The sequence below is a fragment of the Protopterus annectens genome, chromosome 4.part1 (assembly GCF_019279795.1).
Source record: "Protopterus annectens isolate FY-2018-M chromosome 4.part1, PAN1.0, whole genome shotgun sequence".
Lineage (NCBI taxonomy): Eukaryota > Metazoa > Chordata > Ceratodontiformes > Protopteridae > Protopterus > Protopterus annectens.
In genome coordinates, this window is record NC_056734.1 from 994,288,870 (window position 1) to 994,308,317 (window position 19,448).

The window sequence follows — 19,448 nt, forward strand, 5'->3', positions numbered from 1 at the left end:
ACAATAAGTTCTCCCTTTTGTCTTAACTCTGCTACTTTGGTAGCAAGACATATATTTTTTTATTTATTATGTTGCTGATGTGCATTTTGGCTAGCAGCAACTGGCTCTATCTTAAGAAAGTATTCCTATTTATGTTTGCAGTCCTTGTACTGATGATGTCAAGGTTAAGTTGCTTGTAGATGTCTTTTACAGAGATAATCTTTTTTTGGCTCTGTAGTTGCAGAGATTTTTAAAAACTTAATAAAGAGAAAAAAAATTATGCCAAAAGTTCAGAGGAACTAACCCCTCAAAAGCAGCCCCCCCCTTTTCCCAAAAAAGAAATGTCAGGAAAAACCCAAACATATTTCAAGGGACCTAAACATTTATTTGCTGATAACCCAATTTATAACTATCATTCTTTCTTGTCCTCCACCTTGGCCAGCCGCCTTCCAATCTTTTCAGGGAAGCTGTGCCATTCCCTGCCTCTTTAGAGACTGATAACTTCAGATAAAATGTGTTCTCAATTTAATTCAGAATAGCTACAGTCTAATTTGGAGCCTTCCTTCTCTCCCTTCTGAAATTCCTTAAGTATCCATGAACCAAGGTAGTCTGGTTTTGCCAGTGTTAGAAAACCTTACTGTCCGGGAACTGTAGGATTATTCCCTTGTCCTGAAAAAAGGAAAGAGCTATAATAAAAAGTTATTCATTGTTGCAAGAAAAGAAGTCACATGGATACCCATTTTAGACTTATAAAGCCTGAACACTTTTTTTTACGAATTCCAAAATTCACAATGCTTTCTGTCCTGTGATCCTTCTTCAAGCCTGTTTAGTTACCCTCAACACCCATTTTCATAACCCCATTCATGCAGATTAGTAAAAACTCTTGTGATTTTGTGCTTTGGGATTTTTTTCAGTTTTCTTCTTTGCCTTTTGGTCTTTCTGATGCCTCAAGGGAATTCCCAAAATGTCTATCTAAAAAGTTTTCGACAAGCTCCGGGGTATTCACATGTATCTTTATTTAGACAATCTTCTCATCCTGGAGCATGAAGACATGGAATTTCTGTTTTTGATGGTCCATTACTTCCAAAAAGCCTTCATTCATAATGGTTATATTGTCTGGTCTGTGGTCATAAAGTTTGTGACAAGCTGGCTAAATTTAACAGTCTTACAAATATTAGGATGTCAAGGACATTTAAGCTATTGCTTTTTTAAAAAGCTCTTGAAAAATGGTACATAAGTATACTAAAGAAATTTTAAGGAAACAAAATCATTCGTGAGAAAATTCTGGAATCCAGTGTCAGATTTTTTTTGCCTCCTGTTATTGGACAAAAGCAGTCTTCCATCATTTTTTGAGGCTGCTTGTTATTTTGCTGACTCAGAAAACAGGGACATGCAGTCACCAGTGCCTTTGACTAACTTCAGTCCTACCCTAAGATTGTAAATCCAATAAAAAGTGCCAGGGCACGCTGGTTTGCGATCAGAAAGTTTATTCAACAATGATTAAAATCCACTCAAGGTACTCAGCTCGACAAAATAATGTGTACCCTACCCTAAGATTTACAAAGGAAGCTTGGTACCTAATCTGTCATTTTGTTAAGTGGTTCCCCCCTGCTTCGAATTTGAATGTTTGTCTCCTTCCAAGGTTCACCAAAAGAGAAGAGATTATTACCAGTGAAGTAACAGACTCTCGTATGTCTTCATATGCCGTTAGGTTATATTTCCCTTCTCCAATTAATGCTCAAAGCTTAAAACCTAAAAACAGAAACATAATTTTTATGCTTACTCTGAAACATGAGATGAACCATCTTTGGCACCCAAGTATTTGGTTAGATCTTCAGGGAGGGCCACTTTATCAGTAAGTTATAATTGAATTTTACTTACTTTAGTGGCTAGAAATTCTACCTGCTGTTCCTCAGCCGCAGTTAAGACAAGCATTGGTATTTTGCCTACGTTTCTTTCAGTGTTGGTGTGAGAGGCTTAAATTTTGTTCAGTGTTGCTAGAAGTTCTGTCCGCCTTCTTCAGTTCTCACTTTAAGTGTTCCACTCAGCAGTTTTATCTGAATAGTGCCTCATAGCTTATAAAAAATTATTTTTTCAGCAGTCTTCAGTCAGAGCATCATTAGTGGCTTTTTTATGTGTGGGTGTTGTAGGCTGTAATACTTTCATCGCAAATATTGCTATGTTTCTTATTTTTTTTTCTTAATTGTATTTTTGTTTTCTTTAAGATATAGTCCAGGTACTATGATATTCAAGATAAACAAGGTAATGTAGTAAATTCTAGTAAAGGTAAAAAAAAAACAAAAAAAACAAACTAGTAGTCTTAAAACTTTGTTGATGAGCTCAGTCACAATGCTTTCCAAAAATCGTGAAACCCAGGTAGTGTTCCAAAGCATCAAGCATTTATTCATCACAGACAAGCGATCCTCACTAACAAAAAAATCAGAAATATTTTAACAATGTTAAGTATATTGGCTTTTATATACTTAAAAGTAGGTGTGGAAAATTTATGTATTGTTTAATTTTAAACCAGCCTATTCAAGGCAAACAGTATAAACAGAGCCATAAAAGTGCATTTTAAAACAAGTACCCACCCCTACACACTACTACTGATTAGCTCAAACTAAATCCTAGTTATGGAAAACACTGCAACCTACATTCCAAAGTCAAGTATTAACAAAAGTATAAAATACACATAAAAAGACCTTTAACTAAAGTCACTTTTGGCTACCTAATGCAATAAAGGTTTCATCAGGTCTGTGACAACAACTAAAATCAAGAAAAAAACACACAGCTATCTAGCCACAAACATAATCCAACTAGAACACTATAAAAATGCATCTGTCTAATATCTAGTAAGTATCCATCCATGTGTATTAGTGTGCATAAAATATAAGTAATTAACAGCTCAGAAAAAAGTCAATGCTTTTCAAAAAAAACAAAACTGTCATGATAGTTTTTATGTTTACAGCACCAAAAGATGTTTATACAATGAAAACTAGTATAAAAACAATAACAAAATGCAGAAAACATTAGATGAAGTAAACTGGTAATGTACAACTGTACAGGTATGTACATGAACATCCACCAGTGTGGTAAATGGGGGAATTATACCAATACTACATGGTAATAGGGGCATGAAAAAAATGTGTGTTTTTAATTTACCATTTAAATCTCTGGTGTGATGCAATAAATCTAATCAAAGCAGAACTGAGGTTGAAGTAACTAAACATATGTACATTTATACATATTCTATACATATTTCTTTATTATTATTTAGTATATTTTTAGTACTAAAATTATTTCCTCAAAAAATTCCCTAAAAAAACCTTTACAGATTGTGTGGCAGCTTCATTCAGTACACTCTTAATAGAGCAATAATAGTTGAGTCCTGGTTTTCTGAATACATTTCATTTCAACTGCCAGCATAATTCTTTTTTCTCCAAAACACCATTGACAATCCCCTTCAAGCTCATCCATCTCCACAAAGTCCTGAATTATAAATTTAAAACCGGAATGTCTAGGGTGTTCTAGTAAGTGTTAGGTTAATGTGTTCCTCTTGCATTTACGTCTGATGTTAGAAAGATGACCTGAAATCTTCCTTTTCAGTTTATTCATAGTCTTACTTGCATAAAATGCAGGACAGTCTTTGTGCATGGCTCTAGATACAACTTTTTCAGTGTTACATTTACCACCTGCTGAAGATTTCACCATCTTTTTAAGATACCAGCACTCAAATGAGTCGCACTTCATCAAGTATTTACAGAAAGTGCAGTTAGGTGTCCCACAGATTTTAGTGCTTATGTCATCCTGGTGTTCCTTATTTTTCTTTTCCACATAGTTACATATGATTCTGCTCTTTTTATATAACAAAGTAGGGTGATCTCTTAAAACCCTTACAAGCTCCTGATTGGCAGTGAGGATGACCCAGTTCTCCTTAATAAATGCTATCATTGTATTGAAATCCCAGGTGTAAGTTAGAATGCAGCTGTCTGTACTTTTCTGTTCTTTTGGATTAGGGTACCCTCGTTGCATAGTTCTACCAAAAGGCCTATTCCATGTAAGGGTCATTGTTAGTTTTAGAATCTCTAATGGGATCCAGAGTCATGTGTGACATGTTTCATTCATTTCCTTTGGTTAAGAAATCATTTTCAAGGTCATTCACATTTTTGAAAAAAAGGGGCATCTGTGGTAATGCGTGCTAATCTGTAGCCTTGTGATTTTATTTCATTGTGCTTAGCTTTTACTGGATGCGTACATTCTCTGTGAAGTAAGTAGTTCACTCTTGTTGGGTTTCTGTATAAGCTACTAATTAGTTTTCCTCTGTCTTTATCAATACTGACAGTCATATCAAGGAACTGCACCATACCTCTCAACCTGGAATCATCAAAAATCTGGACAAAGGCCCGTGAAAAATAGGTACAATTGGCCAAAAATATGTATGCCAATTAACATAAAATTTGCATAATTAATTATGCAACCCCACCTACCCTGTGGAATTGTGGGATACTAACTTTTAAATGCAAATTGAAGCACAGACAAAATATTAAACACATAATATAACCAGAACAATAGTGTTTTATTTATATTAATTTGTTTTACTTATATTAATATTTGAACTTGTATCAAGTCTTTAAACAAAGTTTGATACAAGTTCATATATTAATATAAATAAAAGTACTTGTGTAAAATAACAGTTTTCTTTTATAAAAATAAAATTAACTGCTCCTACACTAATATTAAATACAGTACATTACCAAAATCTTTATTAAAAGTCAGTTTGTCATGTTAAAACAGTTTGCTTCTAATCCTACAGCCTTTCAGAAACAGATTTGCTACTTAACACTTCAACAGTTTCCTCTATGTACTGAACTTTAAAGCAACACCATTTGGAGGTTATTTTAAGCTTCTGGTTCTTCATTAAATCATCCATCAGCCACAGTAAACCCACATAACAGATAATCTGACATAGCAACTGCTTTTGTTCTCAGGGAACAGACAGTGGTGGTTCACTGCAAAAATCCACTGTACCCAAGTAACTAGAGAGTAACCATCTAGATAGCAGTGCTGCATAGATTAGCAGTACATTAATTCCTGCCATAAATCTTACAGAGAGATTTAGAATATGTGTGCATGGCTGGCAAATTGCAAAGTCCTTTATAGTAATCAGCCCATTAAAGGCCAACACATTAATCTTTGGAACTAAGCATAGTCTCAAACTGGTCTGTCACACATTCTGTAGAAAATATCTATCAAAACAACACTCACTTTATATACATTTCACTTGATCAATCACTTGTCCTTGAACACCACATGCAGTAGACAAAAATCAAGACTGAAAAAAATTCTGTTCTGATCATGGAAAATGTTCTGCTTCTTAGCCCTAGCAGGTAGATTAGCAACAAGCAAAAGTGTTATGCCAGTTTAACCAGAATACCCCTCCCCCCAGACAAACAAACAAAAAAGATCATCTGTACAAATGATAATAAAATGAATATTCAGGTTCTTTTCTGCATTTTTTGCAAATGGAAATATCACATCAGTTTAATTGTCAAAACCAGTTAGTAGCAGCTGTCATTTAAAGAATGAGCAGTTTTCTGCCAGTTTCCTTGCCTGTCATACTTCTGAAATTCAAATCTTTATAAACATAACCTTAGATCTCAATCTAACAAAATCACAAATTTTAATGGACTCCAATGAACAAGCAAGTGAGCAAACAATCAAGCATGTACATAAATAAATAAATAAGATGCAGAAAAAAGAAAGACGCACAACAGTAAACAAAAGGATTGTGTCCGTGTGTGTGTGCTTGTGTATATGTTAGAGTGACTGGGAGAATGACAGAAATGAGTGGAAAATGAAGTTGGTATCAGTCGATAAATAAGGCAGAGGAATGATATAAAATTGGGTTAAGATTGATAGAAAGCATGTGAAACAGAGTGACAGGTTGCAAGTGTAGGATAGAAAAACAGAGGCAATTACGAAAGGAAGAAGGGAGAGAGAAAACACTTCTTTGCACCAGCAGTGTCCTTGCCTGTCTATACCCCATTCTTCTCCCGCTCTACATCATGAACCACACCCATTTTGTGATGTAAAATGACATGTTACTAGGAGGTGAAATATCTTCATTTACAATTTTCAGATTTGACTGAATCACATTAGGGATGCTCTTCTAAAAAACAATTTGAGGCGGCATTTGAAAAAAAAAATAGCTTTGCACTGCTAAATGGAATGCTAGAATTTATTCTGTAATTCTGATTTCTGGATAGTCCTGAAAAAATGGATAAGTGGTAATGGTAGTCAGCTTCTTTTGAACAAATTGTGCCCTACAATGTCAGTTCTGTTCTGTTCATCGCATGCCTTACTCCTCCTTTTAACTCACTGGTAAACTATGGAATGTCTACACGCAATCCAGATTTATCTTGCGAGAGTTTGAGTGGTATGGTCGAGAGGTATGCAAACCTCATTGCTGCTGCTGCCAGGGATCACTCTCCACACTTTCTCTCTCGCTCTGTGTCTTTTATGCGCACACACACACACACACACACACACACACACACACACACACACACAGTCTCCTACTTTCACACACACATTCACTCTCACATGCAGACATAAACATACACACAGATACTTTTTTTTTGGTTTCCTTGACTTGTTTTACACTCTCTAAACAGCAAAAACACTGCTTAGCGAGTGTAAAATAACAGCTTGATCGATCTCACCGTTCATAATCTGTCATACACACAATCTCTTCTTCTTTCACACACACACACACACACACACACACACACACACACACACACACACACACACTGCTTTCACATGCATACAGACACAAACACACACACACACATACACACACATTCACTTTTTCATTTCACTCTAGTGGCCTGGTACCAAATGATCCATGGCCCAGTGTGGTTGTGGCTTTACTGGATAAAGCACCATATGATACTGAATCTGACATTAGCGACTCTTCTATAGTACAGGCAGTGCAATGGCAGTCTGACCTTAAACTTTGTTCTGTTCATTAAAGTTTTTAATTGCTAGTTGTGTCTAAAAGTGGAATTTGTTTTGAGAATATGCCCCTGCCTACTGCAGTGTTTAACTTTTAGCGGGCAGTGCAATATAACTTTCCACAAATCCTGTGAACATCAGACACTGCCCGTTAATATTAGGTTAGCGACTAAAGACGTTTGGCTTTTCCCGTTTAGGGGTCGCAACAATGGAACTTCGGTCTGCTCATGATTGTCAGTGGATTTTTACGGTGCCGAGTTGCCAGCCCGATGCCCAACCTTCAATGAAGGCATGCCCATTCACGCTCGCACCTACCTGTATATCTTTAACGTCAATCAACTGCGGGGAGGACATGCAGACTCCACACAGAAGGTGCTAAAGCCGAGAATCGAACAGGAGAACATCTTGCTGTGAAGCTACAGTGCTAACCGCTGCACATTCTAAAAACAGCAAAACTGATTAAATAACATAAACTGATCTTTTCTGTTTTGCCTTACCTGGCTGTGAATCAGAACTTTCATTGCATTCATCAATTCACTCCAAATGCAAAGAAGACCAGTGAAGTTATCTGCAGAGATCGTAAACTCATGGCCAGGTTTGTAGAATCATACAACATTCCAACACAGTGCCAACTTTGAACGAACGTATGTAGTAAAAGGGTAAACACAGACACAGTCTCTGAGAGCTCAGCTGAATTCTGCCTGGCAGTCTGTCTCACGAAGCTGACATCATCTCGCATGCTCCTCCATGTGATGACATCAGCAACAACTTCACCTTAAAAAAAATTTAAAAAAACCTGAGAATTGAAGGGACCACTCGGGAATTCGTGACACCCCATTATTTTGCCTTCAAAACTGGTAAATAATGAGGAATTCTGTACACTTAAGAGGTATGAACTGTACTGATTCCAAGCTAATAGAAGTGGTAAATTTCAGGAAGGAGGTGCAGTTATTGATGTAATGGATAAAGTCGGTGAGTTTAGATTTCTCACCTTGTCAGACTATGAATACATCATCAATAAAATGGAGGTAGCTGGTCATAAAACTCCAGTATTCACTTTGTAGTACAAATTCCTTCTTCTACTTGCCTAAATCTACATTGGACAGGCTACGGGCCTAAGCTGCACCCATGGCTATCCCCCTTGTCTGTTTGTAAGCCTGGCCATTGAAACTGAAAATATGTAACTCAACACCAAGTTTATTGTCTTTCCCAAGCATTCAGTTTGCCCTTGTGTAACATTGTTATTTCTGCTGTAAGCCTCTGTAGTTGCTTCAATACAGTACATTTGCGGTAACACAGTGTAAAGAGCTCCAGCATCAGTAGTTACCAAAATGCTTTGATCTTTCACATGCACTTTTTATTTTTCTTAAAAAAAATCAAGTGAATCTAAAATAAAAGATGAGCTCTTTTCAGCAAGAGGCTGAAGAATAAAATCTAAGTATATGGCAGTGTCCTCTGGTATGGAACCTCCACTTGCAATAACAGGTCTGTAAGGTGGACCTTCCCTTTTCTTATGGGGTTTGGGAATCCCAAAAAAAAACAAGGTAATTTAGGGAGAGGAGTGTTCAAATACTCAAAAAAGTTTTCACTAGTAAATTCTTTATTAAGCATTGTGGTTAGCTTAGCTTTCCATTTATATATGCAGTTTTGCACGCCTCAAAGGAATGTTTAGAATAAAACTCAGGTGGTTTCAGCATGTTTTCTGTTTTCATTATATAACTGTCAGTATCTGCAACAAGTATGCCCCCACTCTTTTTGTTTTGTTTTTAGACACCTTTGTTGAATTCTCACTTGTGACATAGGCAAGTTTACATTCATATAAATGTAATCAAACTGTATTAACATAACATACATTATACTTCACATATATTGTTATATATCATATAACCTAAGCAATATTACATAAATTATTAAATTCCTGCCTTTTTTAAACAACAAACATCTTTATTAAACCATCACTTACTACATAGGCAATCCTACATTTATAAAAATGAAAACAAACAGCACCAACATAATTCTAATTAGTCATTTTACATCACAAACCATACTGACACACTGTCAGTTGCAAACATTATACATCACTTATAACCTACCCGATCTTTCTCACTCAAACATTACATAGCTCATTTAAGTCCTGCCACCTTTTAAACGTCATTCCTCCCTTGTATGTATTGCTCCCACAATTCCAATTTTTCCTGTGTAGTTTGCTCCTGCCCTTTTCTAAAGATCTCATTTTTAGTTGTTTTGTCTGTGTTACTATATTCACTACTTCCAGTATAGATTTTGATTTCCATTTTCTAGTAATTGTTTTTTTGGCAGCCACCAGTGTTAAGACACAGCAGGTTTTTACGATGTCTAGGCAATTCTGATGCTGTATCATAGCTCAGAAAAATCATCTCCCTCGTCAGACCAGTCTGCCCACCCATCATCTCTGGCAGTGCATCCTGCAGGGAATCCTTAAAGTTCACCAACTCTCCACAGTCCCAGAAAATACGTTCCCAATTACCTCTTTCTTCCCCTTCACATCTCCAATACTTGCTGTCTGCCTGAGGAAATTTTTCTAGAGTCTAGGGGTGTAAAAATATCTGTGTAAACATTTCCAGGCAAAACTCCTAAATCTTCTATGTTTTGTTGCATATTTGGGAGACATACATATGTCCTCCCATTCTTTCTTTGTGAATTGCTTATCCAATCTCTCTTCCCAATCTTTTCTAACCTACTTTGATTGTTTTGTATAGTTATCATGTAATATTTTATATGCTCTACTAATTATTCCTTTTTTAATTGCAGCTTCTGTTCTAGATTCTATTAAAAACTTTACCACTGCTGGTCTTTCATTTAGGACCCCCTATTTCTTTCTCTTTGCCTATACTCTGATATCAATCCGTGGTAGGGAAGGCAATCTCTAATCTGCAATCCAAATAAATTATTGGCGTCTTAAGTATGCCCCATGCTTGTCAGCCTTCATAGAATATCTAGTTCTATCATTGCTCAGATTCTTAAGTGCTAATATCTCATCCTTTAAAGTATTATAAAAATTACTTTTTGGTGTTTTTTTGAGAGCCTTTCATATGTCAAGCTCGCATTTGGTCTCCAAGGCCGCAAGTGTGGGATGTAGTGGGGGGCAAAAATTGCTGGGTCTTTTAATTTTTTCTTTGATGGGTTTATCTTCCTTCATGTTATTTTTCTCATGAAGTACAAGTTTCATATTCAACTGTCTCACATACAGTGATGGTCTGTGTCTCATTGCTCCTTCCTTGAGGTATTAATGTAAGTCCTCTGTTGAGCACTTTTTCTCCAAGTGACATCACTTTTCTCCAAAATATGAATGATCTTGTAAATGATTTATTTAACCATAGGATATCAATCAAACATGTTACATATGATTCTGGATCCCATTAGAGATTCTAAACCTAACAATGATCCTATGTGGATAGGCCTTTTGGTAGAATTATGCAGCAAGGGCACCCTAACCCAAAAGAAGAGAAAACTAAGGACAGCTGCATTCTAACATACACCTGGCATTTCAATACAATTAAAGCCATTATTAAGGAGAACTCTGCCATCCTCACTGACAATCAGCAGCTTGTAAGGGTTTTAGGAGATCACCCTACTTTGGTTTATAAAAAGAGCAGAAACATACGTACCTATGTGAAAAAGAAAAATAAGGTGCACCAGGATGATGAGCAGTAAAATCTGTGGGTCACCTAACTGCACTTTCTATGAATACTTGACGGAGTGCGACATTTTTGAGTGCTGGTATCTTAAAAAGATGGTGAAATCTTTAGCAGGTGGTAACTGTAGTACTGAAAAAGTTGTACATGTAGGCCATGTGCAATGACTGCCTGCATTTTATGTGGGTAAGACTATGAATAAACTGAATAGGAGAATTTTAGGTCATCTTTCTGACAACAGACGTAAATGCCAGAGGAATGCATTATCCAAACACTTATTAGAACACCCCAGGCAGTCTGGTTTTAAATTTATCATTCTGGACTGTGTGCAGATGGATGAGCTTGAAGGAGACGTCAGTGGTATTTTGGAGAAAAAATAATTTTGTTGACAGTTGAAATTAAATGCATTCAGAAAACCAGGACTTAGCTATTATTGCTCTATTAAGAGTGCATTGAATTTATGTAAGCTGACACACACATGTAGGCTGGCACACAATCTGTAAAGGTTTTTTAGGGAATTTTTTGAGGAAATATTTTTAGTGCTAAAAATATACTAAATAATAAATGTGTAGAATGTGTATAAATGTCTATATGTTTAGTTACTTTAACTTCAATTCTGCTTTGATTAGATTTGGTGGATCACACTAGAGATTTAAACAGTAAATTCAAAACGCACATTTTTTCATAGCTCTTTTACTATGTAGTATTGGTATAATTCCAAATTTACCACAGTGGTAGACATTCATGCACACACCTGCACTCTTTTATACGTTACTAGTTTACTTCATCCACTTTTTCTGTATTTTTTTGTATGTTTTTTTTACTAGTTTTCATTATATAAACATGTTTTGGGGCTGTAAACATGAAAACTCTCATGACAATTTTTTTGCAAAGCACTGACATTTTTTCTAAGCTGTTAATTGCTTAGTTTTTTATGCGCCCTAATACACGTGGGTGAATATTTACTAGATGAGGTTAGATATATTTTTATATTTATAGTGTTCTACTTAGATTATGTTTATGGTTAATATCTATGTGTTTTTTCTTGATTTTAGTTCTTGTCACAAATCTGATGAAGGCTTTATTGCATTAAGTTGCTGAAAGCGATTTCAGTAAAAATTCTTGTGTGTATTTTATGCTTTTCTTAATACCCAATTTTGGAATGTGAGTTGCAAATAGGTAGTGTTTTCTTTAAATTTTAATTTGATCTACTCAGTAGTAGTGTGTGCGGGTGGGTACTTGTTGTAAAATGTGCTTTTATAGCTCTGTTTATACTGTTTGCCTTGAATAGGCTGGTTTAAAATTAAAACGTACATTTTCCACACTTACTTTTAAGCATATAAAAGCTGATATGTTTAACATTGTTGGAATATTTCTGATTTTTTTTTGTCACTGAGGATCACTTGTTTGTGACGAATAAAGGTTTGTTGCTTTGGAACGCTACCTGGGTTTTATGATTTTTGGAAATTATGACTGAGCTCATCAACAAAGTTTTAAGACCACTACTTTCTTTGTTTATTTTTTCCTCAACACTCGTGGCGGTGAAGTTGGAACTAGACAGATTCCTATGCTTGTTAATTTTTTAAATTCTAGTAAAAGATAATCACCGAAAAATGCTGCAAAAGACTAAGGAAATCAATTTCCACCTGTTTGATTTTAAATTTTGAGGCTGCTACTATATTACAGGACACTTACAAAAACAGTGATATAACTCCATTATCTGAATTGCTAGAATTCTTCATAGAAACATCATTGCTGTCCTTTATAGTTGTATTGGATAAGGGAGGTGTCTGTGAAAGATGAGCCTGTCACTTCTCTAGTTTTACATCATGCTAGGCCACCTTTAACACCATCTCATTCAGTTACTATCTTGGTGCCATTTTCCTTTAATTGTAAATGCTTTGTTAGTTAGTATTTCAATTTGGTACAGATAACCACATCAAAACAAGAGAGACTTGTGTCCTTAATTTGCAAAATGACAAGGCTGTAAAATGCCCAGATCAGATAAAAAACAGGCAACCAACTTTATTAAAAGGAACTTGGTGCTTTCATTCTATTTTGTTTAAAGGACTTCATCAGAGTCGCTGTGTCAGTTAGAATGCATCATTAAATAGCCCCCAGCAATTAATTCCCATGTATTGAAAAGTGTGATTTCTTAAAACATGGACACACATATAGGAGTACACTTAAAAAAAAATAGTTTGCCCTTAAAAAAAAAAAAAAAAAAAAAAAAAAAGCACAAAGTTGAATGATAGTACATCCGAAGATTTGCATTCTAAAACTTATATTCTGAAGAATTATATATATTTCACTGAATTTCAAAGCACACCAAATCGCTGAATGCTCAAGTCACTGAAAACTTATTTCACTGAATGTAAGTACTGTTGGGCATATAAAATGTATATGCCATTTTCCCCACTGTAGTGTGATCCTAGAGTTAGTATATATAGTTAGGGGAGTGGGGGGGCACAGCCCCCCCACCTACGTTTCATTTAATATATTGTTAGCTTTCAGTGAAATGAGAATGATAAATATAAAAGCTAAGTAGGTGGGTGGCTACACCCCCCCCCCAACTATATGTACTAACACCAGGATTGCACTACAGTGGGGAAAATGGCATATACGTTTTATTTGCCCAACAGTACTTGCATTCAGTGAAATGTGATTCAGTGAAATGAGATTTCAGTAATTTGAGCTTTCAGCGATTTGGTGTGAGTGAACTGAAATTCAGTGAAATGAGTTTTCAGTGAATCAGAGTAAACCCATATATATAATAAACATCCATTATAACCAACTGATAATTCATTATGCCTTTATAGAACTACAAAGTACTAGCTCATTGTTTTAGTACACTGGAAATTGAAATAGAATCATTTAGCCATGATGTGTCTTACATGCATTTAATTTCAACTGCTTCCTACAGTATCATCTCTGTGTAAGTTGCACGTATACTTTGTCAGAACATGGTCCTTATAATAGTCCACGTGTAAAAGTACGTTAGCTAAAAACTTGTATGGTAAAACAGATCCATAGTCATAAAAGGAATTTAGCAGTCCATGAAACACAAGTAACACTGATCATTGAAATTATTGCACCTATTGATTACAGTGTCTCACATTCAGAAAGACACGAAGTCATAAAATATCAGGATTTGTGCGCAGAAACGAGAGCAATATGGATGAAAGATGCCGGATAGTTCCAACAATAGTTGGAGCAGTGGGTCAAATAAAAAAAAGAATCTACAGTCTTATTTAGATATGCTACCAGTATGTGTAACTGTATGAAATGCAGGAGTCAGTTCTGGGCACATTGCAGGTGCTGTGAAGAGCACTTCTGGTTAACATTAGTGATTGAAACAATAATAACGTCATGAACTTTAATTATACCCTGACCTAGGAATAGGGTCCGTTCCTGTCATGGCATTAGAAGCATAAAAACATTTGGAGAAATTAAACCGGGATTGCATACGTCTTTATACACACAGTTTGTTGCTTTACAGAGTTGATGCAGGTAACACAATGCTCAGTTTTGGAGCCTATCAGACGTATCTTGTTCTTCAGATTTGACTTCATTTTTGCTCTTTCAGATGGTGTATTTTGCAATGTCATGGCATCAAAGAATAAAATTATTTTGGATTACTGTGTTGAGGGTACTTTTTTCCTTTTGGAGTTAACTGTGTTCCTGCAAATTAACATCAGAAATAGAATAAGATTACTGTTTTGTGAAGGGTCATATTTATTATAGAGCACATTAAAGTGAAGTCTCCTCTTCCCTTTAATGCTGAGGAAGAAAATTTGTGATCTGTGTTGTCTGCTAACCACTATCTCTCTCTCTCTTCTTTCAGATATGTATAAAGGGAAAAGTGCACATATTCAAATATCTTAAAATTCATTCTTGCAAGATTACACCAGATCCTCAATACTTTGAAAAGAGGCCTGATAACAGTGTATCCTGGTAAGTTTTCTGTGAATTTTAGTAGTTGTGACCACTGTTTTTGCTACTGGCCTCATTCATAGGGATGGTATGAGAGCACCTACAGTGTTTTTAATGAACTCTGTGTGCTGTTTGTCAAGTGTGAGTGTGGTACATTGCCAGTAAGGGATAGTGTTTGAAAACTTGTATCATCATTTTAATGTCACATCCATGTTGTATACAAGAGTGAACTACGCAGGAATGGCACAGCATCTTCAAGTACATTACCCAGTAGTATGCACAGACATTGTCATGGAAGTGAAGTAAGAATCTGGGTGTTTCCATACACTAATGAAATACATTTTTGACAGGAGACATTCACTCTAGCTAGTCTGCTTGGTTAATTCAGCTAACACTGCAGCTTCACTCCACCCCACCTACCCTCCCCCACCTCTTTTTGTACACTGAATCCCCTGCATTGATTCTACCTGCATTACCCAATCTATTAATACATTCTTGTTTTCCATTGTCTGTTTAATGAAGTAGCCATTCCCTAGGTTCCTTTTATCTGGATGTTGAAGTCTTTCCTTCCTGCCCTGTTAATTTCACAGTTCTCTGCATTTTTTTTTAATTCAGGTCATAATTCCCCTTTCCGTCCTGCTTTCAGAAAAGTGTATTCCCAAGATGAACTTTGTGTTTGTATCTGTTTGCAGTCACTCATTTCCGTTCAGAGTCCGGTATACCGCGAGACTCTTCTTTGACAATGGAACCTGCAGGTGTCTCTACCTTGGATGGGTCCAGAGCCGCTGTGCATGCACCGATTTCTGAGGAAGTTCTTCTCATTACCGATATTCGACACAAACCGATGATTTCTTTTGCGTCTTCATTTCTTTCTAAAACTACCGAGCTTCTAAGGCCAAGAGTATGAGCTACCCTTAAAAAAAGATGACCCAAACTCAAGCGCCTGCTTCCTTGCCACAATCTTAGATGCTTAAAACGGCAGAAGACATGATCATACTGATTAGGGGAAGCCAGCCTCCCCTGCTAAAAGAAAAAGAGATTTATCCCCAGCAGCGTTATAGGTTCATAGGTAGGTACTAGGCTATCTGCCCAAAGACATTTATAAGCCTAGCTGGAATGTGACGGCTTTCGCCACCCCCCCTTAGATTAGTTCCCTGTGTCTCTGTCCAGCAGAGCCATTGAAGTGATCCCGGGGGTAAACTTTCTGTTTCCCATCCACTCGTCCAGGTTTCTCTTGAAGAGGGTTAGCGAGGAGCTCTGCCTAATGTAGATTGTAATCTTGTTCCAGAGCATGGGAAGTCTCTGGGACAGGAATCTATCTCTCCAGCATGTCCTATTTATTGTTGTGGTGAGGTATGGATCCCTGGAGCATATGGCTTGAGGGGATATGGTTTTCTTTAGGTGGAGCATGTCCATCAATTCTAGGTTGGACATGGCCTTGTATGTCAGGCAGAGATCACCTCTGAGTAGGCGGTATGCAACAGAGTACAGCTGGAGTTTCTTCAGTTGAGCTGCATAGGGCATCTGCTTGAGGCCAGTGCTCCTCTTGGTGAGGTTTTTCTGTGGTCTTTCCAGTTGTTGCAGGTGTCTTGTAAGGTACATCCCAAATGGGGCATGGTACTCTCTGATGGGTCTGATGAGTGATGCGTAGAGGAGCCCAATGACCTCTTTCGATCTGGATGCAAACCCTTTTGTGATTAGGTGGGCCACATAGAAGGATTTTCTAACCACTTTGACAATGTGATTATCAAATGAGAGGTTACTATCTACTTGGGTCCCCAGATCCCTTATTCCCTTCCGTATTTAGGGGGCTACCACCTATGTGGTAGTTTGTGGGTACTTTGTTTTTTCCAAAGGGGATCACTATGCACTTTTTGGCATTTAGCTTGAGGCCATGGTTTTGACACTAGGTATCTGTCTCAGTGAGACCCTTTTGGAGGATGTCTGTGTCAGCCGGAAAGTCAGTTATAGCCTCTAGTTTGCAGTCGTCTGCGAACTTGGTCAACCATAGTCCTCCTGTGCTTGCCTGTACCTCTGAGAAGTATATGCCGAACAGGAGTCAGACGAGACTGAGGTTTCTGAATATGAAGACATGCCCTTATCTGCCTATGAGGATTCAGATGCAGAGGTATCTGTTCCTTCAGCCTCCCCTCCAGAGGATTTTTCTTTTGGTGAAACCCTACATACATTGAGAGAGCATTTCCACTGGGAATGCCAGTATTCTCCTCAGTCCAAAAAGAGGCTCATAGAATTTTTAGACTTACCACAGCACAGACCCTTAGCTATCCCTCCTGTTCTGGATGTTGCGGACGATGTCTTTATGGAATCCAGTCTAACTCATGATACTTTACCACCTGCTCCAAGGAAACCTGACAGGTACTATAGAGTTCCTGACTCTCACAAATTTCTCTTCAAAAATCCTACCTCTGACCCAGAGGTCATCTCCCAAGGACCTAAAGGAATAAAAGCTACTGCACCTAAGAATCCCACCCCTTCGGACAGGGATTCCCAAACTTTAGACAGATTGGGTAAAAAAATATACACCTCTGCAACTCTCGCCATTAGAGCATTGAATTGTCAGTTCCACATGCTGAAATACCAGCAACATACTATGGAACCTAAGCAAAAATTATCTACCTTTTGTAACTGTGCAGAAAATAAAGATTTACAGGAGCTTATGCATTCTGCAAGCCAAGTCAGCAAGCATACCCTGCAAAGTGGGTTTGACGCCCTGGAACATCTTGCAGGGCAGCAGTCACAGGTTCTATACTTAGAAGGCATGCCTGGCTTAAGGAGCAGACCTTGACCAGACCATGTCAAATCAAATTTATTGGATGCTCCTCTGAACAAGGACAATCTGTTTGGCACCAAAGCAGAAGAGGTTTTAAAAAAGATGGAAGAAAAGGCTAATTCTATGCAGACAGTCAAAGGTTTTTTTGGAAGTGCAGCCTCCAAGATTTAGTAGGCATTGCCTCTCGAAACATTGTCCTTTCCAGCCCCCTCAAGGCCATCTCAAACTAGACCCAGGGGAAACAGACCCCCCCCCCCAGATTACAGTCTCAGGGTATGCAAAGATCTAAGCAATGGAGTACCTCCACTTCTAAAACAGGGAGTACCAAGCCACCCCCTTACGGAAAGAATTCACAATGACTTATCAATTCCACTCCTCACCTCTGCCCAATTGCTCGTTCCCCTAGGAGGAAAACTTGCCCACCCTGCAAAAAACTGGCCCTCCATCACCAACGACCGATGGGTCCTCAACATAGTATCCCAGGGGTACAAATTTTATTTCCACACGCTGCCAGCCCCAGAAGGGTTCTCATACCTTCCTCCAAACCAGTGGACAGAGGCACAAAACCAAGTTCAGTCCGTGCTCTCTACAAGGGCATTTCAGCCTGTTCCTGCAGAACAGATAGGCCAAGGTTTTTATTCCAGACTCTTCCAGGTACCCAGAAAAGAGGGCCCAATCTTAGATCTTTCCATTCTAAACACCTTCCTGGTGGTATCAAAATTCAAAATGCTTGCCCTACAGCAGCTTCTCCCTATGCTGACCAAAGATTCCTGGTTAGCCACCCTAGACCTAAAAAAGGCCTATCTGCACATCCCAATCAGGGACTCCTGCAGGAAATATCTATGTTTCAGGGCAGGATCTATGCATTATCAGTTCTCTGCACTTTTCTTTGGCTTATCCACTGCTCCCAGAGTTTTCACAAAATGCCTGGCTCCAGCCATTGCCTATTGCAGACAGAAAAAGATTCAAATTTATCCTTACTTGGGCGATTGCCTGATTCAGGCAGACAGTCAGGAAAACTGTTGCAGCACCTGACATTTGTAAAGGACCTTCTAACCTCCCTGGCGTACACTATCAATGAAAAGAACTCCAGACTAGTCCCCAGTCAAAAATTGTATATCTGGGAAAAAGGTTGGACACAGCATCCCAGATGGCATTTCTTACTCCGGAAAAACAAGCCTATCTGACAGGCTACTTCACTCAAATGGCCACCAGAGCCCAGCTATCCACAAGGAAAATCCTGCAAGCTCTAGGGTTCATGGCCTTTTGCATTCTGCTAATTCCATGTGCCAGACTACATGAGGAAACTTCAGTGGTACTTAAAAAGTCTTTGGTGCCAACATTCTCAGGACCTGGAAACTATCATACCTATAATACCTTGTCTAAGGAAAGAGTTTCTTTGGTGGGCAGCAGCATGCAACCACAACAAGGGACTTCCCTTTACACAACCCGCTGCCACCCAGACCCTAACCACAGACACATCAGACTATGTCTGGGTGCACATCTGGATGGCAGGTGTATTCAGGGCCACAGGATGCCAGACCAAATTCATCTGCACATCAACCAAAAAGAGATGCTAGCTGTTCAGCACACTCGGACAGCTTTCAGATCTCTACTCTCAGTGGGGCCCCTTCTAATAAAAACCGACAACAGGGGGGAATTCACTCTTATCCACTCTCCAGGCTAGCCATGACCCTGTGGAACAAGGCCACGGCCATGCATATTCACCTGCAAGCTCAATTCCTGCCAGACAAACAAAACTCTCTGGCAGACAACTTAAGCAGAAATCTCCTAGACCCACACTAGTGTCTTTCAGACCACAACACCTTCAGTCTTCTGACCCAGAAATGGGGTACACTGAAGGTGGACCTGTTTGCCTCCCCCTACAACCATCAGCTCAGCAAATTCTGCACCAGGTTACCTCACAGCAAGGCCTGGAAAGTGGATGCCCTATCCTTCCAGTGGGCAAACATCTTAATCTATACATTTCCACCTCTGCCTCTTCTTACAAGAGTACTACTCAAGATAAGGCAGGAAAGACCAAGGGCAAGCCT

General features: G+C 38.1%; 1 protein-coding gene across 5 annotated transcripts in view; it reads left to right on the forward strand.

The window, feature by feature from the left end:
* Nucleotides 1–19,448, forward strand: part of LRCH3 (leucine rich repeats and calponin homology domain containing 3) — a 3,082,729-nt gene that overhangs the window by 1,274,884 nt on the left and 1,788,397 nt on the right. For all 5 annotated transcript variants that reach the window (XM_044070695.1, XM_044070696.1, XM_044070697.1 and 2 more), the window contains exon 6: nucleotides 14,515–14,624. In XM_044070695.1, the coding sequence (XP_043926630.1) occupies nucleotides 14,515–14,624 (110 nt within the window). The remainder of the gene's footprint in view (nucleotides 1–14,514; nucleotides 14,625–19,448) is intronic.